The sequence below is a fragment of the Mastigoproctus giganteus genome, chromosome 5, assembly GCF_048544385.1.
Source record: "Mastigoproctus giganteus isolate SK-2022 chromosome 5, ASM4854438v1, whole genome shotgun sequence".
Classification (NCBI taxonomy): domain Eukaryota; kingdom Metazoa; phylum Arthropoda; class Arachnida; order Uropygi; family Thelyphonidae; genus Mastigoproctus; species Mastigoproctus giganteus.
In genome coordinates, this window is record NC_143579.1 from 51,779,411 (window position 1) to 51,801,977 (window position 22,567).

At 35.3% G+C, this 22,567-nt stretch overlaps 1 protein-coding gene across 3 annotated transcripts in view; it reads left to right on the top strand.

Moving 5' to 3' along the window:
* Window positions 1-22,567, top strand: part of LOC150085388 (chloride channel protein 2-like) — a 271,615-nt gene that overhangs the window by 183,301 nt on the left and 65,747 nt on the right. For all 3 annotated transcript variants that reach the window (XM_090374018.1, XM_090374019.1, XM_090374020.1), the window contains 2 exons: window positions 9,725-9,839; window positions 13,755-13,831. In XM_090374018.1, coding sequence (XP_090230144.1) covers window positions 9,725-9,839; window positions 13,755-13,831 — 192 coding nt within the window. The remainder of the gene's footprint in view (window positions 1-9,724; window positions 9,840-13,754; window positions 13,832-22,567) is intronic.

The following is a 22,567-nucleotide window of genomic DNA, read 5'->3' on the forward strand; positions in this document are numbered from 1 at the left end:
CCAGGTGGGCAGGAGTGGCAGTGCATTGCACACGCTTCTTGATTAGACTGGGGTTCGAGCCCGTGACCACCAAATATGGGGGATGTGGAAAGGTCAGGGAATGACCACCGCATATCCTCGGAGCAATATGGCCTTAGTTGCTAATGCTCCTAAAAACCAAATAACAACAACAACTACGGAAGTGTTCTACGTATCATATTGAGGTAAACTTCTCTTATTCTTTTAGAAATTAAAAAAAAAAAGCAGAAGAAAAGAATTAATTGGCTTGGATATCTTCCACATTGGAATGTTGCTAAAAATGTCTTTATAAAAAAACTAGTACCATTTTTAATATGATAATTGATTTATATAGTCTTCATAATATCATTAACTAAAACAAAAACAGTTCAAGGGCAGACAATTAATTGCCAAACTTTGTAGAGTGAAAATCATTTAGGTTAAAAAGAATTTAATTCTGCCTGCTAGAGATTTCTAACTCTTAAAATTTTAATGGAGGATGAAGCTTTTATAATGAGCAAGTCAAGTATTGGTTCCCTAATATGCTGATGTAGAGGGAAAAATACCATTGAGGTGGATTAAGGAGCAACTAATGTCCATGAGGTCTTGTCAGTGTCCAGATAATTAATGGCCCTCATTGTTAAAGCATTCTGATTTGCTTTCCCATTCCAGTTGTGCTTGCAGCCAATCTTCTTACTGAATGCCATACTTGCATCTGTAATACACTCACACTCAAAGTTTTGTTGTTTCATCTTTTATATCACATCACACTCACTCAGTGTTATTTTGATGCTCCTCATCTTTGTTACCCCCACACACACATACTCTTACTTACTCTCTCTCTTAGTTTTACTTACTTATTTTGTGGGTTTGTGGGGTTGAGCTCGCTTGCTTACTTTCTTAAGCTTCCCTATTTGTCCGACTTTCTTTTCCGCCTACGCGAGCTCTAGGGTGTGGCCGTAACAGAAGTAGCCGGACTAGGCATCACCATACTTTTATTGGCTTAGTGTAGTTGGGTTATTTTTACCTTCTTCATTTGGTTGGTCATTTCATTATACTTAACATATTCGCTTTCACATATCTACCTGCCTGGTATCTACTTCTGCTTTCGTCTAGTGGTTTTCAATAGGACAAGTCTCATATACCCTCAAGATGCAGAACGAGAAGGCTATTTCTCCTCTCCATCTCGCAGTTTGGACTTTAGCATTGTGATATCGTCAAGCAATTAGATAATTAATTACCTGACGCCGCAGTCACCTCCTAATCAACTTAAACTCTACTATCTTAGTGATTGGATGTGAGGTTTTGGCAGAGAATAAGAAACTTCTATAATAGAAAAACATAATAAAGTTTAATATAAAGGAAAGTAAATCTTACACATTTTAGTCTTTCCACTAATGTGAACTCATTAGAACATTACAATAATAATAAGAATATGACTTCTATTAGTTTTCGTTCTTAAACAAAGTTACAAGATTAATAGGAATATGACTTCTATTAGTTTTCATTCTTAAACAAAGTTACAAGTTACAATAATAATATGTGGCTAGAAAGAAACCATCTTTTTATTATCATTCTTACCACCGTTTCATACTATACCTTCTTAACCTACCAGTCTAATGTATTGCCTTAGCTTGAATAGTTATTGCTCCTCGATTCTTCGTTATTTCCGTAGCGACTCTGCGTGATTTCCTCAAAAGGAAGCGGCGACTTCCTTCACTCTAGATTCTCGTTCTCCTCTATCTCCGATCTTCCTTCGTCGTCTTGGTTTTGGCTCTCCTCCTTACTCTTTCCTTCGCTCTTCTCTCCTCTCTCGGCCCACAAGAACCCGTGGGCCGAGAGAGGAGAACCCCTTTCATACCCCTAGTTCTTCGTCCTGTTTACTTTAAACCTTTCTCTAATTGGAAGACTCCAAGTCCTCGGATGTTCGGACTTTACGTCATGGAACACTTGGTCAAAGGGGTAACCATCATCCCCTCATTACGCCATGCACCGAACATTCTGGCAACACGTGTAACCACTCTTCGCTTATTCCTTTTTAGGAAATGAAGAGTCTGTAGTTTGTATTTACACCGAATTTACGAGGTTGAGTGGAGGAGAGGAATCTTCGATGTCCGTTCACACGAGTATCTATCTCTCTCTCTCTCTCACCTTCCCCCTTCGTTGCCCTACTTTGCATCACAAGTTAAGTGCATCTTTCCGGTGTTTATAGAATTCTAACTTGTAAGTGGCTACCCGATATAGCTGTTGCCGACCAACAACTGTAGGCTTCTATAGACTTTTACATAGGCTTTCTCATTAACACACAGTTGCTGTGGCTAATTTCGCCATCTTCTTTAGAGAAGAAAAACAAGCTCAAGTTTAAAGATATTTAATCTGCTTTAATACTCAGTTTTTGTAATTCTAAAATTATCGTTACACTGCAGTTTTAGATGATTACTAGGTAGGGAAAACATAAGGGATTAAAATTATTACTCCTACAGTAAGTTTAGAGGAAAGGGTGGAATTAGCACTGCAACATCTTGTAGGTGAATCCTGAAATTGGCCATCATTATTTACATTAGGCCTGGCATTGAACTTGGTGACATTGCAATCAGTCTTACAATACTGTTGTTCTCTGTTTTCTAGAAATAATGATTTTTTTTTTTTTTTTTTTTTTTTTTTGAAATTCCAAAATTGTTTTAGTTTGATACATATCAATATACAATATATTAATCACTAATTGTGAGGTAGTATGCAATTTTAAGAGTAATATTAAACTAAAATTGAGGGCCTTTAAGTGATATTGATAAATTAACACAGTAGTAGTAGTAGTAGTGGCACATGATGCAAGAAAGCAAGTGTAGGAGCTTATGCAGCATCAGCCAAAAAAAAAAAAAAAAAAAATCACACCATTCCCTCCAAATGCCTGTCCAGTTCCTCCTTAAATTTATTTAACCTATCAACTTCCACAACGACAGATGGAAGTTTGTTCCAGCAATTAACCACCCGCTGGCTAAAGGCAAATTTCCGCACATCTATTCTACATCTGTCCTTTCTTAATTTGAACTTATGTCCCCGTAGGTTGGTAATCTGAACAAGTGGAAGGATCCCATCAGAATTCAGCGTGCTCAACCCATTCAAGGCCTTATAGACCTCAATCAGATCACCGCGCAGGTGCCTAGTCTCCAGCCACTGCAATTTGCAGAACTTAAGCCTCTCTTGGTAAGAGAATCCCTTCATTCCCCTCACCAATCGTGTTGCTCTTCTCTGTACACGCTCAAGCAAATCTACATCCTTCCTAAAATGAGGCCTCCAGACCTGTACGCAGTACTCAAGGCGTGGCCTGACCATTGCCTTATACAGAGGGACAATCACCTCCTTTTCCCTGCTAGCAAAATTCCTATATATCATTGACAAAACCCCATGACCCGCCCTAGCAGCCTGTCTGCACTGCTCAGAAAACTTCATATCTGACTGCACAATTACTCCCAGGTCTTTTTCATTTTCTACCACCTTAAGTGTAGTACCACACAGTTGGTACGTTTCTCTGGGGTTACTTCTACCCATATGCAGTACTTTGCATTTGTCAAGGTTGAACTTCAGTTGCCACTTCTTAGCCCATCTGCCCAAATTATCTAGATCCTGTTGCAGTAGCACACTGCCATTACTGTCATTAACAACCCTGCCAACCTTTGTGTCATCTGCAAACTTCGACATTAAGCCTGATATACCTTCATCAATATCATTGATAAATACACAAAACAACAGTGGACCCAACACCGAACCCTGTGGGACTCCACTAATAACATTAGTCCACGAAGAGCAGCACCCATTGATTACCACCCTCTGTCTTCTCCCACTTAACCATCCTTTTATCCATTGTAGCAACTTACCCTTAATACCATTCTACTCCAATTTGTACAGTAGTCTTCCATGCGCAACAGTGTCAAAAGCTTTCCTGAAATCCAAGTATATGATATCAAAATTATTTTTTTCATCCAGTTCCTTTGTGACCACATCATAATAACCAATCAAATTTGTCAGACAAGACTTTCCCTTAACAAACCCATGCTGTGTTTGAATTATTGCTGCAGTCTTGTCTAGATGATCCTGCAATGCATCTTTAACCAGCGACTCCATTATTTTACCCGGAACAGAAGTTAAACTAACTAACAGTACAATGCTACAGAAAGACAATAAAATTAATATGTTTATTTCCTTTATAAGGTGGAAAAAATTATGAAGAATATATTGATACTGGAAAAAATATGATAAAATGAGGTAAATGTGTAGACTATTTATAAAAGAAAATATACATTCTATTGGCATTCTACTGTAATGCCAGTGCATATTTTACTATGCAAATTTTCACTCTTATTCTGCAGCCTCCTTTTATAGTTTAAAGCTTATTTCCTTATGTGTGTTCTCTGAAGAGAAAGAGTACGGATTCCATCAGTATTTAGTTTACTCATTCCATTTAAATAAAGCCTTAACACTTCAAATAGGTCTCCTTGCAGGTGCTTGGTTTACAAATGCTGCAGTGTCCAGAACTGAAATCTCTCTTGGTAGGAATACTCTTTTGTGCCCCTTTTGAAACATTTCCACCTACATACTTGTATGCGCTAGTTGTGATGTGGTCTAACCATTGCTTTATACACTGAAGTAATTAATCTTGTCCGTACTGTCAATAATATACAGAAATTTGCAGCTCATGGGTTCTGTCAAATTCTCTGAGCAGTGGGAGACATTGGTGAGAGATACTATAATGGTGTCAGAAAAAACCTTTGATGTGTGGAATTAAATCAGTTGTTTGTGCATGTGTAAGTCACTGTTTATAAAAGAGATTAACCATAGATTTAATTTTCCATACATTTTTTCCAGCTATAACCATACTTTCAATCTTTCTTTGCTCTTGACTGTCCTAAAGTGATAGCAAACTAGTCACCAACTCATTTAAGTACTGTATGACCAGCCACATAGTTGTAATTTGCAATAGCACTTTGTGTTAAGTTTAAAAAGCTTACTGAATAAGAGTTAGCAATAAAAGAGAGAAATTCAAAGTTATAGCTAAAGTTGCAGAGCCTTAGAAATTATAAGATGTTTGTAAGACTGCCTTATCCTTTCATCTGTTTTCGCAGCCAACAGAATTTAAACTGCATTGGTAATACAGTGAGCTTAATTATGAGTTTCCTTGGTATTACAATTCTTTCAGACAGATAGCCTCACTAAAAAAGTAATTGGCCACTTGTTTAAAAGATGATACTGCTGTGACAGCCTGTATCATGACTGACCATTCCCCCAACTGAGAGTGGTAATCTCTAGTGATAAAATTCAGACAAGACATATAACTTTAGCTATATTAAAACTTTGAAGACTTTGATTTTGTATACTGCATAGTGGCTCACATTGAACAACTTTACAGCTGTTTTTGTCTGGGTGTTGCCCCTAGAGATTACTTGCTGAGGGATAACCTCTGAAAAAGGACCAGTTAATCCCAAGGAAGGCTGTTGTAGTAGTCTTATCTTTTAAACAAATGACCAGTTGACCTTTAGATGAGACCATCTGCTTTAAAGCAGTGTGATACAGGGCAATTCATTGCAAAAAGCAAGTTTGTTTTATTGTGAGAATTAAGATCGTTGCATCAATCAGTTTAAGTTCTATTGGCTGCAGAAACAGTTTAAAGAACAAGTTAGTTGTGCTGTCATCTTATAAAGAGCGAAATGTCACTCTTTTTCACATGGCTTCTTAAAGATAAATGTGATTGTTGATATGAGTGCTGGATTGTTTTCTTAATATTTTATTTTGAAGTTTGAAATGTTATTTTTTATAAAATGCATATACTACTTTATACTAGATAGTATGAATCAGAGCTGTAATACTCAATATGTTCTACGTTGATAATAATATTAGTAAATTAATAAGAGGAGTTTACCTCAATATAGTACGTGGAACACTTCCGTATGATACCCTCCAGAAATTAAAACGGAAAAAACGAAAAAATCGACAACTTACCGGTACATTAAAGTAAAATATAAATAATTAAAGTAAAATATAAATAATTAAATAATCAATTTAACACAATTCAAAATCAATTCAAAACAATTAAAATTCAAATTAACGCAATTAAAAGAATCTAACGAAAATATTCAAAACGATTTTCCTTCCTGAAGCTGACAATGCTTTTCGACCGACTGTCGTGATCACAGGAATGAAAATTACCGAATCAGGCTAAACCTGCAACTTAAATAGTGATTGTGTCTTCGCGCATGCGCGTAAAGGTCCACGCATCGGAGATCAAATATGGCCGCCGAACATTAACAGAATTCTCGTGTAATTTAATTTCAACGGTTTCTGCAATTAATAGTCGCGTATAATTACGTTGAACGTTAAGTATTTTGGCCTCGTTAAATAAAAAAGTATGTTTTTCGTTAATGGCATGAAAGGCTAATTCTGACGCTGCTGAACGAGAAGCACGAACAGAGGCTTCGTGTTGATTTACACGGATATTAAGAGAAAACCGCGTGGAACCCTGATAAGACGAGTCGCAATCACCGCAAGAAATGTTGTATACTAGATCATTAATTTGTGTTGCGAACGCCGAAAGAACCGAGCGATTGTTCAGTATAGTGTGTAACTTCCGTATAGGCCTAGCTATAATTTTAAATTCGGTATCTTTAAAGAATCTGTTAAGCTGTTTGTGCCACTGTTCAACATATGGGACAGAAATAAAGTATTTTTTGATATTACTATTGTTGATTGGTGCAGTATTTTGTATCCTATCCTTAGCTTGTACCCTAATTCGATTTATTGTGTTAATGGGATAACCCCTGTTCAAGAATCTGCTAGTTAATATTTGTATTTCTGAGTCTAAAGCAGAATCCGTCGTTGAATATTTATAGGCATTTAGAAATTGATTAAAGATAATCGATCTTTTGTAGGTGAACGGGTGGTAGCTATTATAATGTAGAAGCATACCGGTGTTTGTGGGTTTTCGATAGATGCTAAATTGTATTTTGTTCGAGTCCCGGGTAAGCGTGAAATTTAGAAAGTTTAATGACTTAGTATCCGTATCTTCCCTTTCCAGTGTAAATTTGAGTCTAGAATGAATATTGTTAAACGAATGTAAAATATCTTGGATAGTACTACTATCGGTAATAACTAGAACATCGTCTAAATACCTCCCATAGTATGTGATACGGGGACGAAAAGGTGTCAAATGTATCTGCTCAATCGTTGAGAGATAGATCTCTGACATTAAGCCACTCAGGCTCAAACCCATTGGTAATCCAAAAATTTGTTTGTACACCTTGTCTCGAAAGGTGATGTAGTTAGCCTCAACTAATAGTTTAATTAAGTGAAAAATCTCCTTTATAGGCAGCTTCGTATAATTAATCGGTGTCGAGTTTTTATTTAACATATCCCAAATAATATCTAATGTGTATTCAACGTTTACATTCGTATATAATGATGTAACATCTAATGAGAATAAATTGTCATTGTCGCCGAGTCTACAGTCTTTAAGATTATTAAATAATGTATCGTAATTCTTAATCCCAAATTGTATAACCTGTCTAAAAGGTTTTATAATGTTATAGACATGTGTGGCTAAGGCTGAAAATGCCGAGTTCCTGTAGGAAACAATAGGTCGAATCGGAAATCCAGGTTTGTGTAATTTTACCTGACCAAAAAGTGCAGGAATATTGTATGTTCTGGACTTCAATTCCTTCAACTGAACCATAGTAATGTAGTCGTTTTTACGATATGTGGTTAACGTTTTATTGTATTGATTTACCAAATTGGTAAACAGTGTCGGGTCCACTTCACAATAAGTGGAGCTATCAGATACAACTGAATCTAACTTATTAATATAATCATGTTTATCTAGTATTACCACTGTATCTCCTTTATCTGCCCTCTGTATAATAATGTCCTTATTTTCTCGAAGTTCTCGTAAAGCTGAACTGTCATGTGTATTCAATTTAGGAAGTCGTGTTTCTTTTATGTTATTCACTACTTGGTTAACTTGTTGAATAAATACATCTTTTTGTGGAACACTATTAGCCTCAAACTATTAGTTGAGGCTAACTACATCACCTTTCGAGACAAGGTGTACAAACAAATTTTTGGATTACCAATGGGTTTGAGCCTGAGTGGCTTAATGTCAGAGATCTATCTCTCAACGATTGAGCAGATACATTTGACACCTTTTCGTCCCCGTATCACATACTATGGGAGGTATTTAGACGATGTTCTAGTTATTACCGATAGTAGTACTATCCAAGATATTTTACATTCGTTTAACAATATTCATTCTAGACTCAAATTTACACTGGAAAGGGAAGATACGGATACTAAGTCATTAAACTTTCTAAATTTCACGCTTACCCGGGACTCGAACAAAATACAATTTAGCATCTATCGAAAACCCACAAACACCGGTATGCTTCTACATTATAATAGCTACCACCCGTTCACCTACAAAAGATCGATTATCTTTAATCAATTTCTAAATGCCTATAAATATTCAACGACGGATTCTGCTTTAGACTCAGAAATACAAATATTAACTAGCAGATTCTTGAACAGGGGTTATCCCATTAACACAATAAATCGAATTAGGGTACAAGCTAAGGATAGGATACAAAATACTGCACCAATCAACAATAGTAATATCAAAAAATACTTTATTTCTGTCCCATATGTTGAACAGTGGCACAAACAGCTTAACAGATTCTTTAAAGATACCGAATTTAAAATTATAGCTAGGCCTATACGGAAGTTACACACTATACTGAACAATCGCTCGGTTCTTTCGGCGTTCGCAACACAAATTAATGATCTAGTATACAACATTTCTTGCGGTGATTGCGACTCGTCTTATCAGGGTTCCACGCGGTTTTCTCTTAATATCCGTGTAAATCAACACGAAGCCTCTGTTCGTGCTTCTCGTTCAGCAGCGTCAGAATTAGCCTTTCATGCCATTAACGAAAAACATACTTTTTTATTTAACGAGGCCAAAATACTTAACGTTCAACGTAATTATACGCGACTATTAATTGCAGAAACCGTTGAAATTAAATTACACGAGAATTCTGTTAATGTTCGGCGGCCATATTTGATCTCCGATGCGTGGACCTTTACGCGCATGCGCGAAGACACAATCACTATTTAAGTTGCAGGTTTAGCCTGATTCGGTAATTTTCATTCCTGTGATCACGACAGTCGGTCGAAAAGCATTGTCAGCTTCAGGAAGGAAAATCGTTTTGAATATTTTCGTTAGATTCTTTTAATTGCGTTAATTTGAATTTTAATTGTTTTGAATTGATTTTGAATTGTGTTAAATTGATTATTTAATTATTTATATTTTACTTTAATTATTTATATTTTACTTTAATGTACCGGTAAGTTGTCGATTTTTTCGTTTTTTCCGTTTTAATTTCTGGAGGGTATCATACAGAAGTGTTCCACGTACTATATTGAGGTAAACTCCTCTTATTAATTTACTAATACTACTTTATACTACCATTAGTAACTATTTACACTGAGGCAATCCAAAGCACTCACTTATGACTGTAGCATAAGGAGTGCTGATGTCATCTTATTGATTAAACATTTTATTTATATTTTAACCAGTGTGTGTATGTGGGAACATTTTGGTCTGAATCACACTCAAATTATATTTGACTGCATTATTATGAAAATATATAATGCAGACTTTTAAATTATCCTTTTTTTCTCATTGCAGCCATCTCCTAAAGGTTCACCACCTCCATCTCCTCCAATAACCCCCAAATCTCCTAAAAAGTCTATTCTTAAACATTCCCCATTGAACTCGCCCTATAATACTATTACTTCTCTTGGTAAGTACCTAATTTTGCTTAAATACATCCTTGTTTGTTCATATATTTAGCTGTATCATTTATGTATTCTGTGTATAAGTGGCTTGCAAAAAGTTAATCATCTGAATAGTATTATTAGTAGTGGTGGCAAACAATGCAAGGAAGCAAGCTTATATAACATCAACCAAAAAAAAACCACTGTCTATCTTATCTGTCCATTCCCTTTAATAATTTATAATATTCGTTTTCATCAGCATTTTCTCTTGATTTTTTTTACAGGTCAACATAACTACAAGCATTATAAAAATATGTTCATAGTGATATTTTTAAGTTTTTTTCTAAAAAAAAAAAAAAATTATATCATTACTCTATTCTATTTTTAGATGTCGGTATATCACTCTTTCATTATGATTGCTCTGTAGCTATCTTAAATAAAAAAGCAAATGAGAAAGCAAGTTTCTCTGAATGATCTTTATGTGCTATTGACTGTGTAGGAGTTTGAGAACCAGAAATTGAATTTCATCAAAACATTGGTGACAGCATGTCACATGATATCATAAGCAAAGGCTACCACTTGGTCAAAAAGGATTCTGCTAGGATACATTATTTACAGTAATAAACAAATAGATGCTACTGATTGCAGGGAGTGATATTGATGTGAAAAATATTGAATGGTGTATAAGAGTTTGTTTGCTTACATGAATTGTATTCAATGTGAGAGTTATACGAACAGGCATGCCTGTATATTGTATAAAGTGTGCCATTGGGTGCTTTCATTTTCAAAAATTATTTAAAAAATGTAAGTTAATATTAGTAGTGGCAAATGATGCAAGAAAGAGCTTCTACGGCATCAGACAAAAGAAGGGAAAAAATGGAGGGGTGAAATGGGAGGGTTTTTCTTGGCTGATGCTGCTTAAGCTTGCTTTCTTGCATTGTATGCCTCTACTAATGCTAATCTGTCTTTTCTCTCAGCTGTTCTAAACTGGTCACTGACTTATGCAAGTGCTGTATAGCTGTAATTTGCAAAAGCAGTTTGTGCCTTACTGAATAAAAGAGAGCACTAAAAGAGAGGAATTCAAAGTTATATATAGCTAAAGCTATATGGCCTCAAAGAAATCATAAGATATTTGCAGGAGTATCTTGTCCTTTCTTCTATTTTTTGGTTCTGGCTGGATTGCCAGCCTGGTCATGCAATGGACTCAATTCTCACAATAAAATAAACTTTGCAAAGAGTTTCCCTGGTATTGAAATACTTTCAACCAAGTAGCCTTGAGAAAGTTAAATAGCCATTGTTTGATAGATGAGACACTGCTATGCCAGTGGGTTTCAGAACTAACTGCTGTCATGGTGGTCTCTGGTGATAATACTCAGACAAAACAGATAGCTTTAGCTATCTGTTTTGTCTGAGTATTAACTTCCTTCAACTTTGAAAACTGATTTTGTATACTGCATGGCAGCCCACATCAAACAACTTCTTTACAACTGTTTTTGTCTGATTGTTTTCACTAGAAATTAGTTGCTGTTTGATGAGAGATCAGTTAGTGTTGAAACAGGCTGTCATAGCAATTTTGCATCTTTTAAACAAGTGGCTAGCTAAACTTTTGGCAAGGCCATCTGTTTGAAAGTAGTTGAAGTTGATTTAGAGTGACCATTGCATTGCAGTTTAGATTCTGCTAATCACAAAACCAAATGAAAGCAAAATAGTCCTACAAACATCTTATAAAGATATAACCCTTTTTTGTATGGATTCTTTAAGATAAACATGATCATTGATATGTAAGTGTTATTTTGCTTTCTTAATATTTCTGAATTGTAAAATGTTCTGGATTATAAAATGCCAGATTTTACAGTTTTCTGAAAAAAAAAAAAAAAAAAACCATCTTAGTTTTGTCTGTTTATAGTATTAAAATAAAGAGTGGAATAAAAAAGTAGACAGTTTTAAACAATCTTTCCTATTTCAAGATTATTAAATGGCATTTTTATGCAAGGTTGCTCCCGATCCAGGTTAAGAGAATCAGTTCACAATTTGCAAGTTATCATAAGGCTTAAGTTTTATCAGAAAAGAATGCAATAGCACTGATGCCATGGCAAAGCATGTATTAGGAAATATACAGTCTGAAACTTTCAGTATAGCTCTTAGAGTTATCTTTAAAAATTCGAAGTTTCCTGTAGTTTCTATGCTGCGGTTTGGTGTTCATGGCATGTTGGAAGGTTAACGTCATGCAGACTGCATTGGTATTATGTGAAGACCTGCTCTGGTGATTCTTCTATGCTGCCTTCAATCTAACCGCTATTTGTATGGGCCTCAATTCCAGAGATGTTGCTCTGGTAGGGATTAAACTTCTGTTTTTGCTGTATGGTTATTGTTATGTTTTGGAAACTGCAGGCTCTGGATCCACAATTTCATGGAATGTTTTGTTTTTTAATTAATGTGGGAAGTTGCATTCTGCTTATGTCAAGGAAAAGAGCCCATCTGGAAACTTCTTTGAGGGAAGAATGTAACCATTCCTACTTCACAATATATATTCCTTTGCAGTTGTGGACAGCAGATAAGAGAAAAGAACCAAGGGTTTTTTCCTCTGTACTGTGAAAGGCTGTTTCTCCAACCTTGTGTTTTCCCCTCTTCCAAGTATTCTTTGTCTTGACTTTAGTTTCTGATATGACTGTCCTATGGGGCTTTTGCTATGTTGGCAGTAAATATTGTTAAACCATATCACACTTCTTAGGGTTGTAGGGGAGTGCAGTAAATGTTTCAGGATCTTCTTTAGCTTCCTCTTGCCAGAATATACCTTTACCTTTTTTAATAGCTATTCTTGCTATTTTCTCCCCAATTTCAGGGTGGTAAGAAAATATCAAGGAGGGGGATACTTTGTTCCCCCCACTGCCACTGCTCTTTGGGTCAGGATGAACTATGGAATGCAGACCATGAGGTGTGACACAATCTAATTGCATAATCTTGGAGAGTAGATGTTTTTCTTCAGATAGTACCTGTGTAATGATAAAAATCTTCTTCAGGAATGGGACGGTTACAATTCTGGAGTGCCAGAGTATCTCATCCCTGATGCTGACGGGATGGCTTGAATCAAAGTTCAGGACATTATTGATGTCTGTTTTTCCTGCATACTGATATTGTGAATGTGTTATTTTGAAAATTTCTTATAAGCACATCAAGAAACAGGAAGGAATGGTTGTTTTCTAGTTTTAGAGTGAAGTTGATATTTGTGTTAGTGTTTTTTATGTGAGAGTGGAAGTTTCTTAATTCCTTCCTGCTATGGCGTCTGCCCACTAGCACATCATCAGTATACTTTAGTAGAGGCATATATGCAAGAAAGCAAGCTTATTCAGCATCAGCCAAAAAAAAAAAAAAAAAAAAACCTTTCCTATTTCACCCATCAATCCATTCGCACCAAAAGTTTGTCCAGTTCTTCCTTGAATTTATTTAAGCTATCAATTTCCACAACGACAGATGGAAGTTTGTTCTAGCAGTCAACTACCTTAACGGGACAAGAACGCAATTTGAGTGCATGTCCCCTGCAGTTTGAGCCTGCCCAAACCCTTCAAGGTCTTATACACCTCAGTCAGAGATCACCTTGCAGGTGCCTAATCTCCAGACACTGAAATTTGCAGAACTTAATTTATTTATTTATTGTTTCTTTCTTCCTTTTGTATGTGGTTTATTGTTTCTTTCTTCCTTTTGTATGTGGTTTATTGTTTCTTTCTTCCTTTTGTATGTGGAAAATTTTAAAGTGATGTAAACTGAAGACGTTCAAATTTATAGTCAGAAATTCTCTCACCATTAGGTATTTTTCTGTTGTGATTATTCCTTATTTATTTTTTGTGTTGGCATACTTAGTAATAACAGAAAATTGTATTCATAATCATTTTCTCAATTGTTCTTTTGTGTGTTATTTGGAAATTATTTTTTTTTTTTGTTAGATTTCAGACTCAAACAAGCATTTGAAGCAGTTTTTAAAAAATCTCTTACACTTCAAGATGTAATTCCTGGAGATAAGGTAATTGTTTGTCTTTTTATTTTGAAGTTGTAATGAATTAATATGTAAAATGCTTTTTAATATTGGCGCATGGAAAAATTAAAATGGACTGCACTCTGTAAATACCACCATTATTTTGAGCACTGGATTTGAGATTTTGATGTTGAATATTAAAGGCTGGCCTAAATTTACTGTGCGTATGGCAGATCATAAATCTCTCCAGACAGTAAGAAGAGTTGGAGAATTTTTTGGTTTATAACAGGGGTTCTCAATGGGGAAATATGGCTCCTCTGGGGGGGGGGAAATCATGGGTATTACAATTGTTTGTGGCCCTCCAAAGTTCAATCCTACCTGAAGACATCTTATTCCTTAATACACCTGGTCGTCGACTTACGACCTATGCGACTTACGACCGGCCGCACTTACGACCACAAAAAAAAATAATAATAAATTAATTAATCGATGACGGGAGGCCTGAAGACAGCACCAGGCACATACACCCGGTCACTCTCTCTCACATACACCCAGTCGCTTTCAAGTATCTGTTGCGTGTGGTGTATTAATTAAAATTCTACTGAAATACGCATAAAATGTTTAGTAAAAGGAAAATGACTTCATCTACATATACGCCAGCTAAAAAGTCAAGGAAAACTATTGATTTAGAGTGTAAAATGAAAATTATCCAGCAGTATGAAGGCGGAAAGAAAGTGAATACGATAGCATGTGACTTGAAGTTATCACATTCCACGGTATTGACGATACTTAAGGACAAAGAAAGAATTCGGGAAGCTGTGAAAGGTTCTGCACTTATTAAGTGTACAATTTTAACCAAACAACGACAGGAACCCATCCATGAAATGGAGAAATTGTTGTTTATGTGGATGGAAGATTTAATACAAAAAAATACACCCATGAGCCTTCACACAGTGCAAGCAAAGGCTAGAAGTTTGTTTCAGTTTAAAATCACGCGCCGGAGACGATTACACAGAAGATTTTCAGGCTAGTACTGGGTGGTTTAAGCATTTTTAAAAAAAGATTTTCTTTGCATAATGTCTCTATAAATAAACATTTCCTACCTCAACCCAAGAACATGGCCCTGACGATGCACAACCCAGCACAAGCAAAGATTGAAAATTGATTTTGTAAATTTCATTTGTATTAATTTTTACATTAATTTTAGATTGTATTTTTGTGTTTACAGTACATTATGTACAATATAATTATAGATTGTAGTTTTGTTTTTTTATAAACAGTATGAATAATAAACCAATTAAAATGTAGAGAACGTTTGAATTTAACCTCATAGAGAGAGAGAGATAGCCTAGGCGTAGAAACGAAGGTATATTCAGTATCGCTAAGTAAAAGATAAAAACATTACTGTATTTAAAATGAAAAATAAAAGATTATAAAAATAAATCATAAAGATGATAAAAAGATTAGAAAGGTTAAAAAATACTGTTAATAAATATATGGCCGACATACGACCAGATCGACTTACGACCTGTCAGTCAGAACGGAAGTCGGTCGTAAGTCGACGACCAACTGTAGTTAATTTCTCTCATTGGGTTTCCTTTTCCTCTGAAACAACTGATTTTTAACCTATACAGTAGCGGACAAAAAAACTGCATCACTTGTGAATTTTGCAAATAATGTGATTTGCACTGCATTATGGGTTGCAGAAATGTTCGAAATGCATTTGTTAGGTGGGATATATATCTCTGTGAATGAAATCCAATAAAAAGACTCCATCTAATATGCCTAAATTGCCATTTACCCCAAATGGTAAAATGCAAAATTAATGGAAATATGAGAAATCGTGCAAATGGCAATCATGACAACCAAACATAATTTTATTGCATGTACAAACTGAAATGAAAAGTTAAGGTAATAGTATTATGTACTATAAATCAGCAAAATAAGTTCTCAATATTTTGTTGTTCCTCCTGAGCTGCAATTAGAGCCTTGCAATGATCTGGCATAGAGTTAATCATCTTCTGGATATATGGTTGCCCAATTTCGTGGTACCACACCCTTACAATGCTCTCCTGTAGCTGAATCTTACTTCTTCTGAGCAATTTTAGATGATATTATGTACCAGAAATTTTCAATAGGGTTCAAATCCGGGCCAGTCCAACACTGTATAATGCCAGCATTTCTGAGGTATGACTGCACCTTAAGGTAGAAAAACAAGGGAAAACATTGGTGTAAGTGTGTTTTAAACCTTGTGAGACAAGAAGACAAACTCATCATTATTAAATCTAAATAGCATAAAACTTACCAATTTTGCTTTGTGGCAAGTTGCTGAGTCCTGTTGAAAAATGCAGTTTTGGACATCTGTGTGGTGATCCCTAATAACAGGTTTCAGGCACTCCTCCAAGATAGCAGTGTAGGTGTCTGCATTCACTGTTCTATTAATAAACTTAATTTGCCCCACCCCTTTGCTTGTTATGCATCCCCAGACCATCTGACCAGCGGGGAACTTTACAGTCGGTGTTATGCAGTCAGGATGGTATGCCTCCGATTTTTGTCTTCTGACATATCGCTTCCCATCTGAACCATGCAGTTTGAATTTCGATTCGTCAGAAAAGATGGTGTCCCATTACTCTTTTTCCATCTTTGGATAGTTTGTGCATTTGTTTCAACACCAGAGGCCATCTCAAAGTCCAGTTTTATATTAGGAGCACTAGCATGGCACTAATTTATATTAGGAGCAAAAGGCATAGCCATTTCAAATATTGATCTTGGGAAGCCATTGTTACTCTCCTATGGCCTGATCCAGGTTTTCTCTTCACATCACTGGTTTCATGCTTTAATTTCAGCACCCAAGATACTGTTGACTGGTGGCAGCCTATTTTATCAGTGATAGCATGCGTAGACAGCCCTTCCTGGGACAGGACAACAGCTACACTTTTTTTTTTTTCTTGATGTCAACTGAACATGTGGAGCCATGCTTACACCTTCACAAAACAGGATACTAATGAGCATGTATACCCTTCCAACACCATATTTATAGAAATGACTGATGCAATACCTTGCAATTACTGTCTGATGCAATAGAAGCGTTATCTGATACAATATCTTTGCTTTGCAACAAAATGACTGTAATCAAACAATATCTTATACGTTTCACTATAAATGTTACTTTTTTTAAGGTGATGCAGTTTTTTTGTCCGCCACTGTAGGTATATTATGTTAGGAGTGAGTGAAAAATTTTTATAAAAGGAAGATAATGGGCATGATTTGATTCGTTACCTTTGCTTTTCATAGTCATTAAATGCCTAAGTGCTTTCAGAGGTAACGTCTCCACAATCCTTGCCATTTGCGCCATTCTGATATTTGTGACCTTGGCAGTGGTGTGGTGGGTGTGGTTTTATTTATTTATTCTTTTGTTTCATTGGTCAATATATGAGCTATGAATGGGATGAGGAAATGTTTGTCTATTGTTTCCTTGTGCAAGTTGTTTATTTTTGATCCAGAGTGCTTTTGTGAGTGACATGGGCTATGAGAGTTAAATAAAAAGTTTATATTTTATTATTTAATTCTTTGTAGTTATTCAACCCATCATCAATCATGTTAAGTGCTGAAAAGAAAAAGCATTGACAGTATCTGGATGAATATCTAGCTTATGGTTTTATTGAATGCCCATTTGATTCAAGACAGTCCATGTGTCTTATGTACAATAGTTCTTTTTCAAATGAGGCTATGAAACCAAGACTTTTAGATCACTTAAAAAGGAAACATCCTGATAAAGTTGGTAAACATATTGAATATTTAAAAAAATTAAAACAGAATTTTGGGCAACGTAACACTGTTACTTCCTTATTTAAGAAGAACACATAAACAAATGACGATGGAATGATTGTGTCTTATAAAATTACAGAAATCATTGCAAAAACTGTAGTGCTCATACTTTTGCTGAGACTGTTGTATGACCTGCATTACATACTGTAATTTCAACAGTAATGCATCAAAATCCTTCCAGTATTTTAAAATCATTGCCATTGAACAGCAATTCAATTTGAAGATGAATTGATGAGATGTCATTTAACATTACCCCCAGGGGCTCACATCTGGTGAGTATGGGCTTGGCACACCCAGGGTCTTGAGCTGGATATCATCATTTTTCTCTTTCTTGGTGATTCCTTTCTACTTCTCTCTCTTTCAGGGTAATAGGGAAATTTTTTTTTTTTGGCTGGTGCAGCATAAACCTCAGGCTTCCTTGCACCATATGGCTATTATTAATAATAATAATAATAATAATAATAACAACATTTAAGAGCAGATAATTGACAAACTAAAAACAAGAAAGTTTTCTTTTCAGATTGATGAATACACAATTACTGACAGTAAGGCCCTTCTAATGGCATACATTCGTTATTTCACTTCACTGATGATTGTAAATTGCAAGAAGAGATGTTGTGTATGTCCCAAAGTTTTTGCAATACACTGCATTTTGCACCAACATTATCTGGTTGCAAAAAATATTTAGTCCACTTCTTTATCAATCTCTCAGTATAGTTATTAAAACCATCAATAAAATAAGGTCACATAGCAAATATGATCACCTTTTTAGAAAATTGTGTTGATAATGAAGAACAGTATGTGAGGCTTATTTTACCTACAGAAGTCAGATGGCTTTCTAAAGGAAACTGCCTAACAAAATTTGTAAACCTTTTTGATATGATAATTAGTTTTTTAGAAAGCAAAGGAGACACAGACTTAGTAAAGGAGTCAAAACACAAAAACAACATATACTATATGGCTTGAATTTTTCAAAAACATAATGAAGTATCACTTCGACTTCAAGGGAAATCAATTACGATGATAGACTGCAAATGTGTATTAAAAGCCTTCACTGAAAAACTGGACATATATGAAAGCAATTTAATGAGAAAATAATTTCATGATATGCAAGAGTTAGCTGAAATCAGTGAATCTCTCACTGAGAATGATCTTAAGAATCATTCAGATCATTTGTGTTCTTTAAAAGGTGATATGGAAGATAAATTTTCAGATTTATTTTCTTTTGAAGTGAAGCCATGGATGTTAGATCCAGTTGGATGCAATGCCAGGTCTGCTAGTGAAGAAATTCAAGAAGAACTCATTGAAGTAAAATGTAATGAAGAATCAAAATATAAATTTGAAAAAGGTGGAATGGCTGAGTTGTGGGGATCAAAAGCAACTAAACTTCTTTATCCAACAATGTGGTCTGAAATTGCCATAGTACTTCTTTGTTTTCCAACATCTTATATGGTTGAAAGTGGTTTTAGTTCAGTAAATAAAATATTAACAAAGAAAAGAAACAGAATTGATATATGTTCAAGAGGGAGACATTAGAATTAAACTTGCTAACATCATACCGAACATTGAACTTTTAGCTGAGAAGCATCAGGCTCAGGGATCCCATTGAATAAAAAGAGTAAGTATAAAGTATTTTCTTGTTTAAAATTTCTTGGGGGAGGCAATTAGGGAAAAAATAGTCTAAAAAAGCCCTTTAGGGGCCAATAATTAAAAAAAAAAAAAAAAGTTGAGAAACACTGGTTTAGAATATGATCATCCTTCAATAAATATTCCTAAACCATATAGGATGGAAAGTTGGATGGTTGTAGTTACAGTTAATATTTTATTTAAAATGGATTGATAATATAGTTGATGATTGCAAATTCATTTGCAGTACTCTCTCAACACTCTCAACTAATTAACTTTTGATTTCAAGTGCTAAGAATTTGACATCTCGGTTTGATTTGTGAATTTTAAAGCTTTGTTGTTGTTTGAACTTCTGCTGAACTTCAGAAGTTTAATTTCTGATGTTTTTTAGTAAAATGAATGGGAATGAAGTACTTTTCAGTATTTATGCATATACAGTATTTTTCTTTTTGTAAAGTTAGTTTCCTTTGGAAAATTTGTGGAGATTTCCAGCTTCAAAATATAACTGATACAAAGTTGTCTTCTTTCTACTAATTCTAAGAAAGGTTAAAAGTCAAAATTAAATTCAGTAAAGATGTGATCTTTTCTGTAAATCTGGATTGGCTGAAGATGAGAATAGGAGCAGCAGACTTCTTTTTTTGTGAGAAATAAGATAGGACTGAGTTTTAGAAGAATTGCAGTGATGATTATGATGCCAAATCTGAAGAAAAGCCTTTGAAATTTTGAGAACAACTGCTCGAGTTTTTCAGTTTCCATGGAATTTTCCAGAAGTGATTAAAATAAGCTAAGCTATTTCTGATGGATCTACAATAATGGAATCCATATTTGAGAATCATTAATCAGATGGAAATTTCATGATAGTGTAAGAGTTTGCAGTTGATAGATTTCTCCATTAGTTTGGAAAGAGTTAAGTGCAGTGGAATGGGAATTGGAAGGGAGTGATTTGTCACTGTTTTTAGGAATTTGTTGGAAATGAGCAAATTTCCATGAAGATGGAAAAACACCAGTAGAATAAGAGCACAAAAAGGCAATCAAATATCAGTTAACTCTGGAGCACAGGTTTTAAGAACAAGTGGAGAAATGCCATCTGAACCTGGGGAAGTCTCCAGGTTCTGACGGCATTCTGGAAATTTTCATGAACTTCTGAAAATCTTAGCATCAAGATTGTTCACAGTTCTAATGTCTGTTTGATGATCAAAGGGAGATATTGAGCAGAATGTGTTCCTTATATTAGCTGGAGATTTACCAGAATCATCAGTCTAAGTGCAAAGTATTAGTATTGATCAGACCAAATGATGCAAGAAAATGAGCTTATCCTGCATCAGTAAAAAAAAAAAAATCCTGAGTCAGTCACAATTGCTCATTTTTAAAAAGTAACAGTCTAGTTCCACTTTGAGCCTTCTCATACTCTCTGCTTCAATTATCTTGAGAGGCAACTTACTCCAGTGATCAGCAGGTTGCTGTCCAAAGGTGAATTTTGGACAGCGTACTGAGATCTAATCTTCTGGTGCTTCCAAAAATTTTAGATTTGTGTGTCCCCTTGTACTATTTCACTTGCAAATGTGAAAATCTCCCTCATTCATTTCAGGAAATAAATAAGAAGGAAGTTTGATACAGAGAACAGTAATGGAAGAGATAAATGAGGAAGAGGAAAAGTTTGAGTTTTGAGTTTAATAGTGAATGAATGTTGACTAGTTAAGATATGTGTTCAGACTGGTTTGGAAGAAAGAGGCGGTATTACAGATGATAATTTAGACCAGTCCCCATAGAAATATTTATAGAAATGATATGCAGCAGAAACTGAAACAGCTGTCTGATTTGGAGTGGAGTGAGTTTGGCAGTAGGATTCACTATTTAATTTGGCTCAGAGGCGGATCAAGCCAAGTGGGGCCCCAAGCGGTAAAAATTTTGGGGCCCCTTTTCTGAATTATGATCATTTTTCTTACAAAAAAATCTCATTATGAAAAATAGCAGCCTGTCAGGGCAATTTGCTTTTAAACTAAAAAAAATGACAAACCTCAAATTTTTATTTTATATGTAGCCCTCTTTCCACATATCATAAATCGTATTTAAATCAAATTATTATTTTGGGAGGGATCGATTTTTTTTGTGTAATTAAAAAAAATATATTTACTTAATTTGGGCCTATTTATGCTATACTAGTTTCTTCCCCTGATGTCCAGTTAAAAGTTAGAATCCTGCCAAAACACAAATAAAATTCCCTTCAAAATCTTAAATAATACCGCGTTATAGGAGGGTTGATTGTATACAAAAAAAAAAAACAATTTTCCTTGAATCCTAATGAAAAGACATTTTAAGACTTCGGGCCCCTTAGTATTTCAGGCCCTACATGGCCGCTTAGTCTGCTTACCGCTTAATCCGCCTCTGATTTGGCTGCCATCTTTTGAATAGTCTAGGAATGTAAAAGAACTTTTGGAAGTTACTTATTCCTTGAAGCACCTTAAAAAAATCTATTAGGTCACTTCTGTATGTCTGGTCTCTTAAGTTTTGCAGATGCCAATAAATCAGCTTTCTTATATTATTTCTCCCTGATTGGGGGTTCCACCTGGTGACGGGTATTGCTACCAAGTACAGTCAGTCCTCTTATAACACGTGTTTACACTACATGAATTCGATCATACACGATTTATAAATAGGGGAATGATATCGTATATAACACGAACTGAATTCGCTTATGCATGATTTGCCTTTTTGTTTACAAGAAATGGCAGTCGAATGCGGAATCACCCCAACTGAATGCAACACGATAGGAATGAAGAGAAGATTCTGAAAATGTATTTGCGTTTTTTATATCAGTGAAGGGGAAACACATTTCACCATAATAACGTAAAAACCCACACAATTCCAGGTATTGGTATTATCGCAAATGCAATTAGATCAAGTTTACTACCAGTTTATAACAGATTCCACTAGCAGGAACGCAATGGAAATTGTTTTTATTGTTTTATGGTAGTAAACCTCAGAAATGTGCTTTAGTAAAATGTGAGCTAGTGAGGTGTTCATAGTGTGTCTCTGCCTTTACGGTGTTGTTTATTCGGTTGCTACATGCACGCAGCTTTGTTTATGTGTATCAAGCGTGCCTCCTCTTTTGTAATTGTGCTTTATTCCCTAAAAATGAGTAAAATACTTAAAAGGTGTGAAAAGGAAGCATCCTGGTGAAGGCACTACAGATTCAGAGAGAAAAAGGAAAGCAATATTGATAAATGGAAGCAGACTGGGTCAAAAATTCTTACCCGGGAAAATTTGTAGTGGCCTCATACCAGTGTTTATGGCCAAAATCACACTGGCCTCCGGCCCACCCGGGTTTCC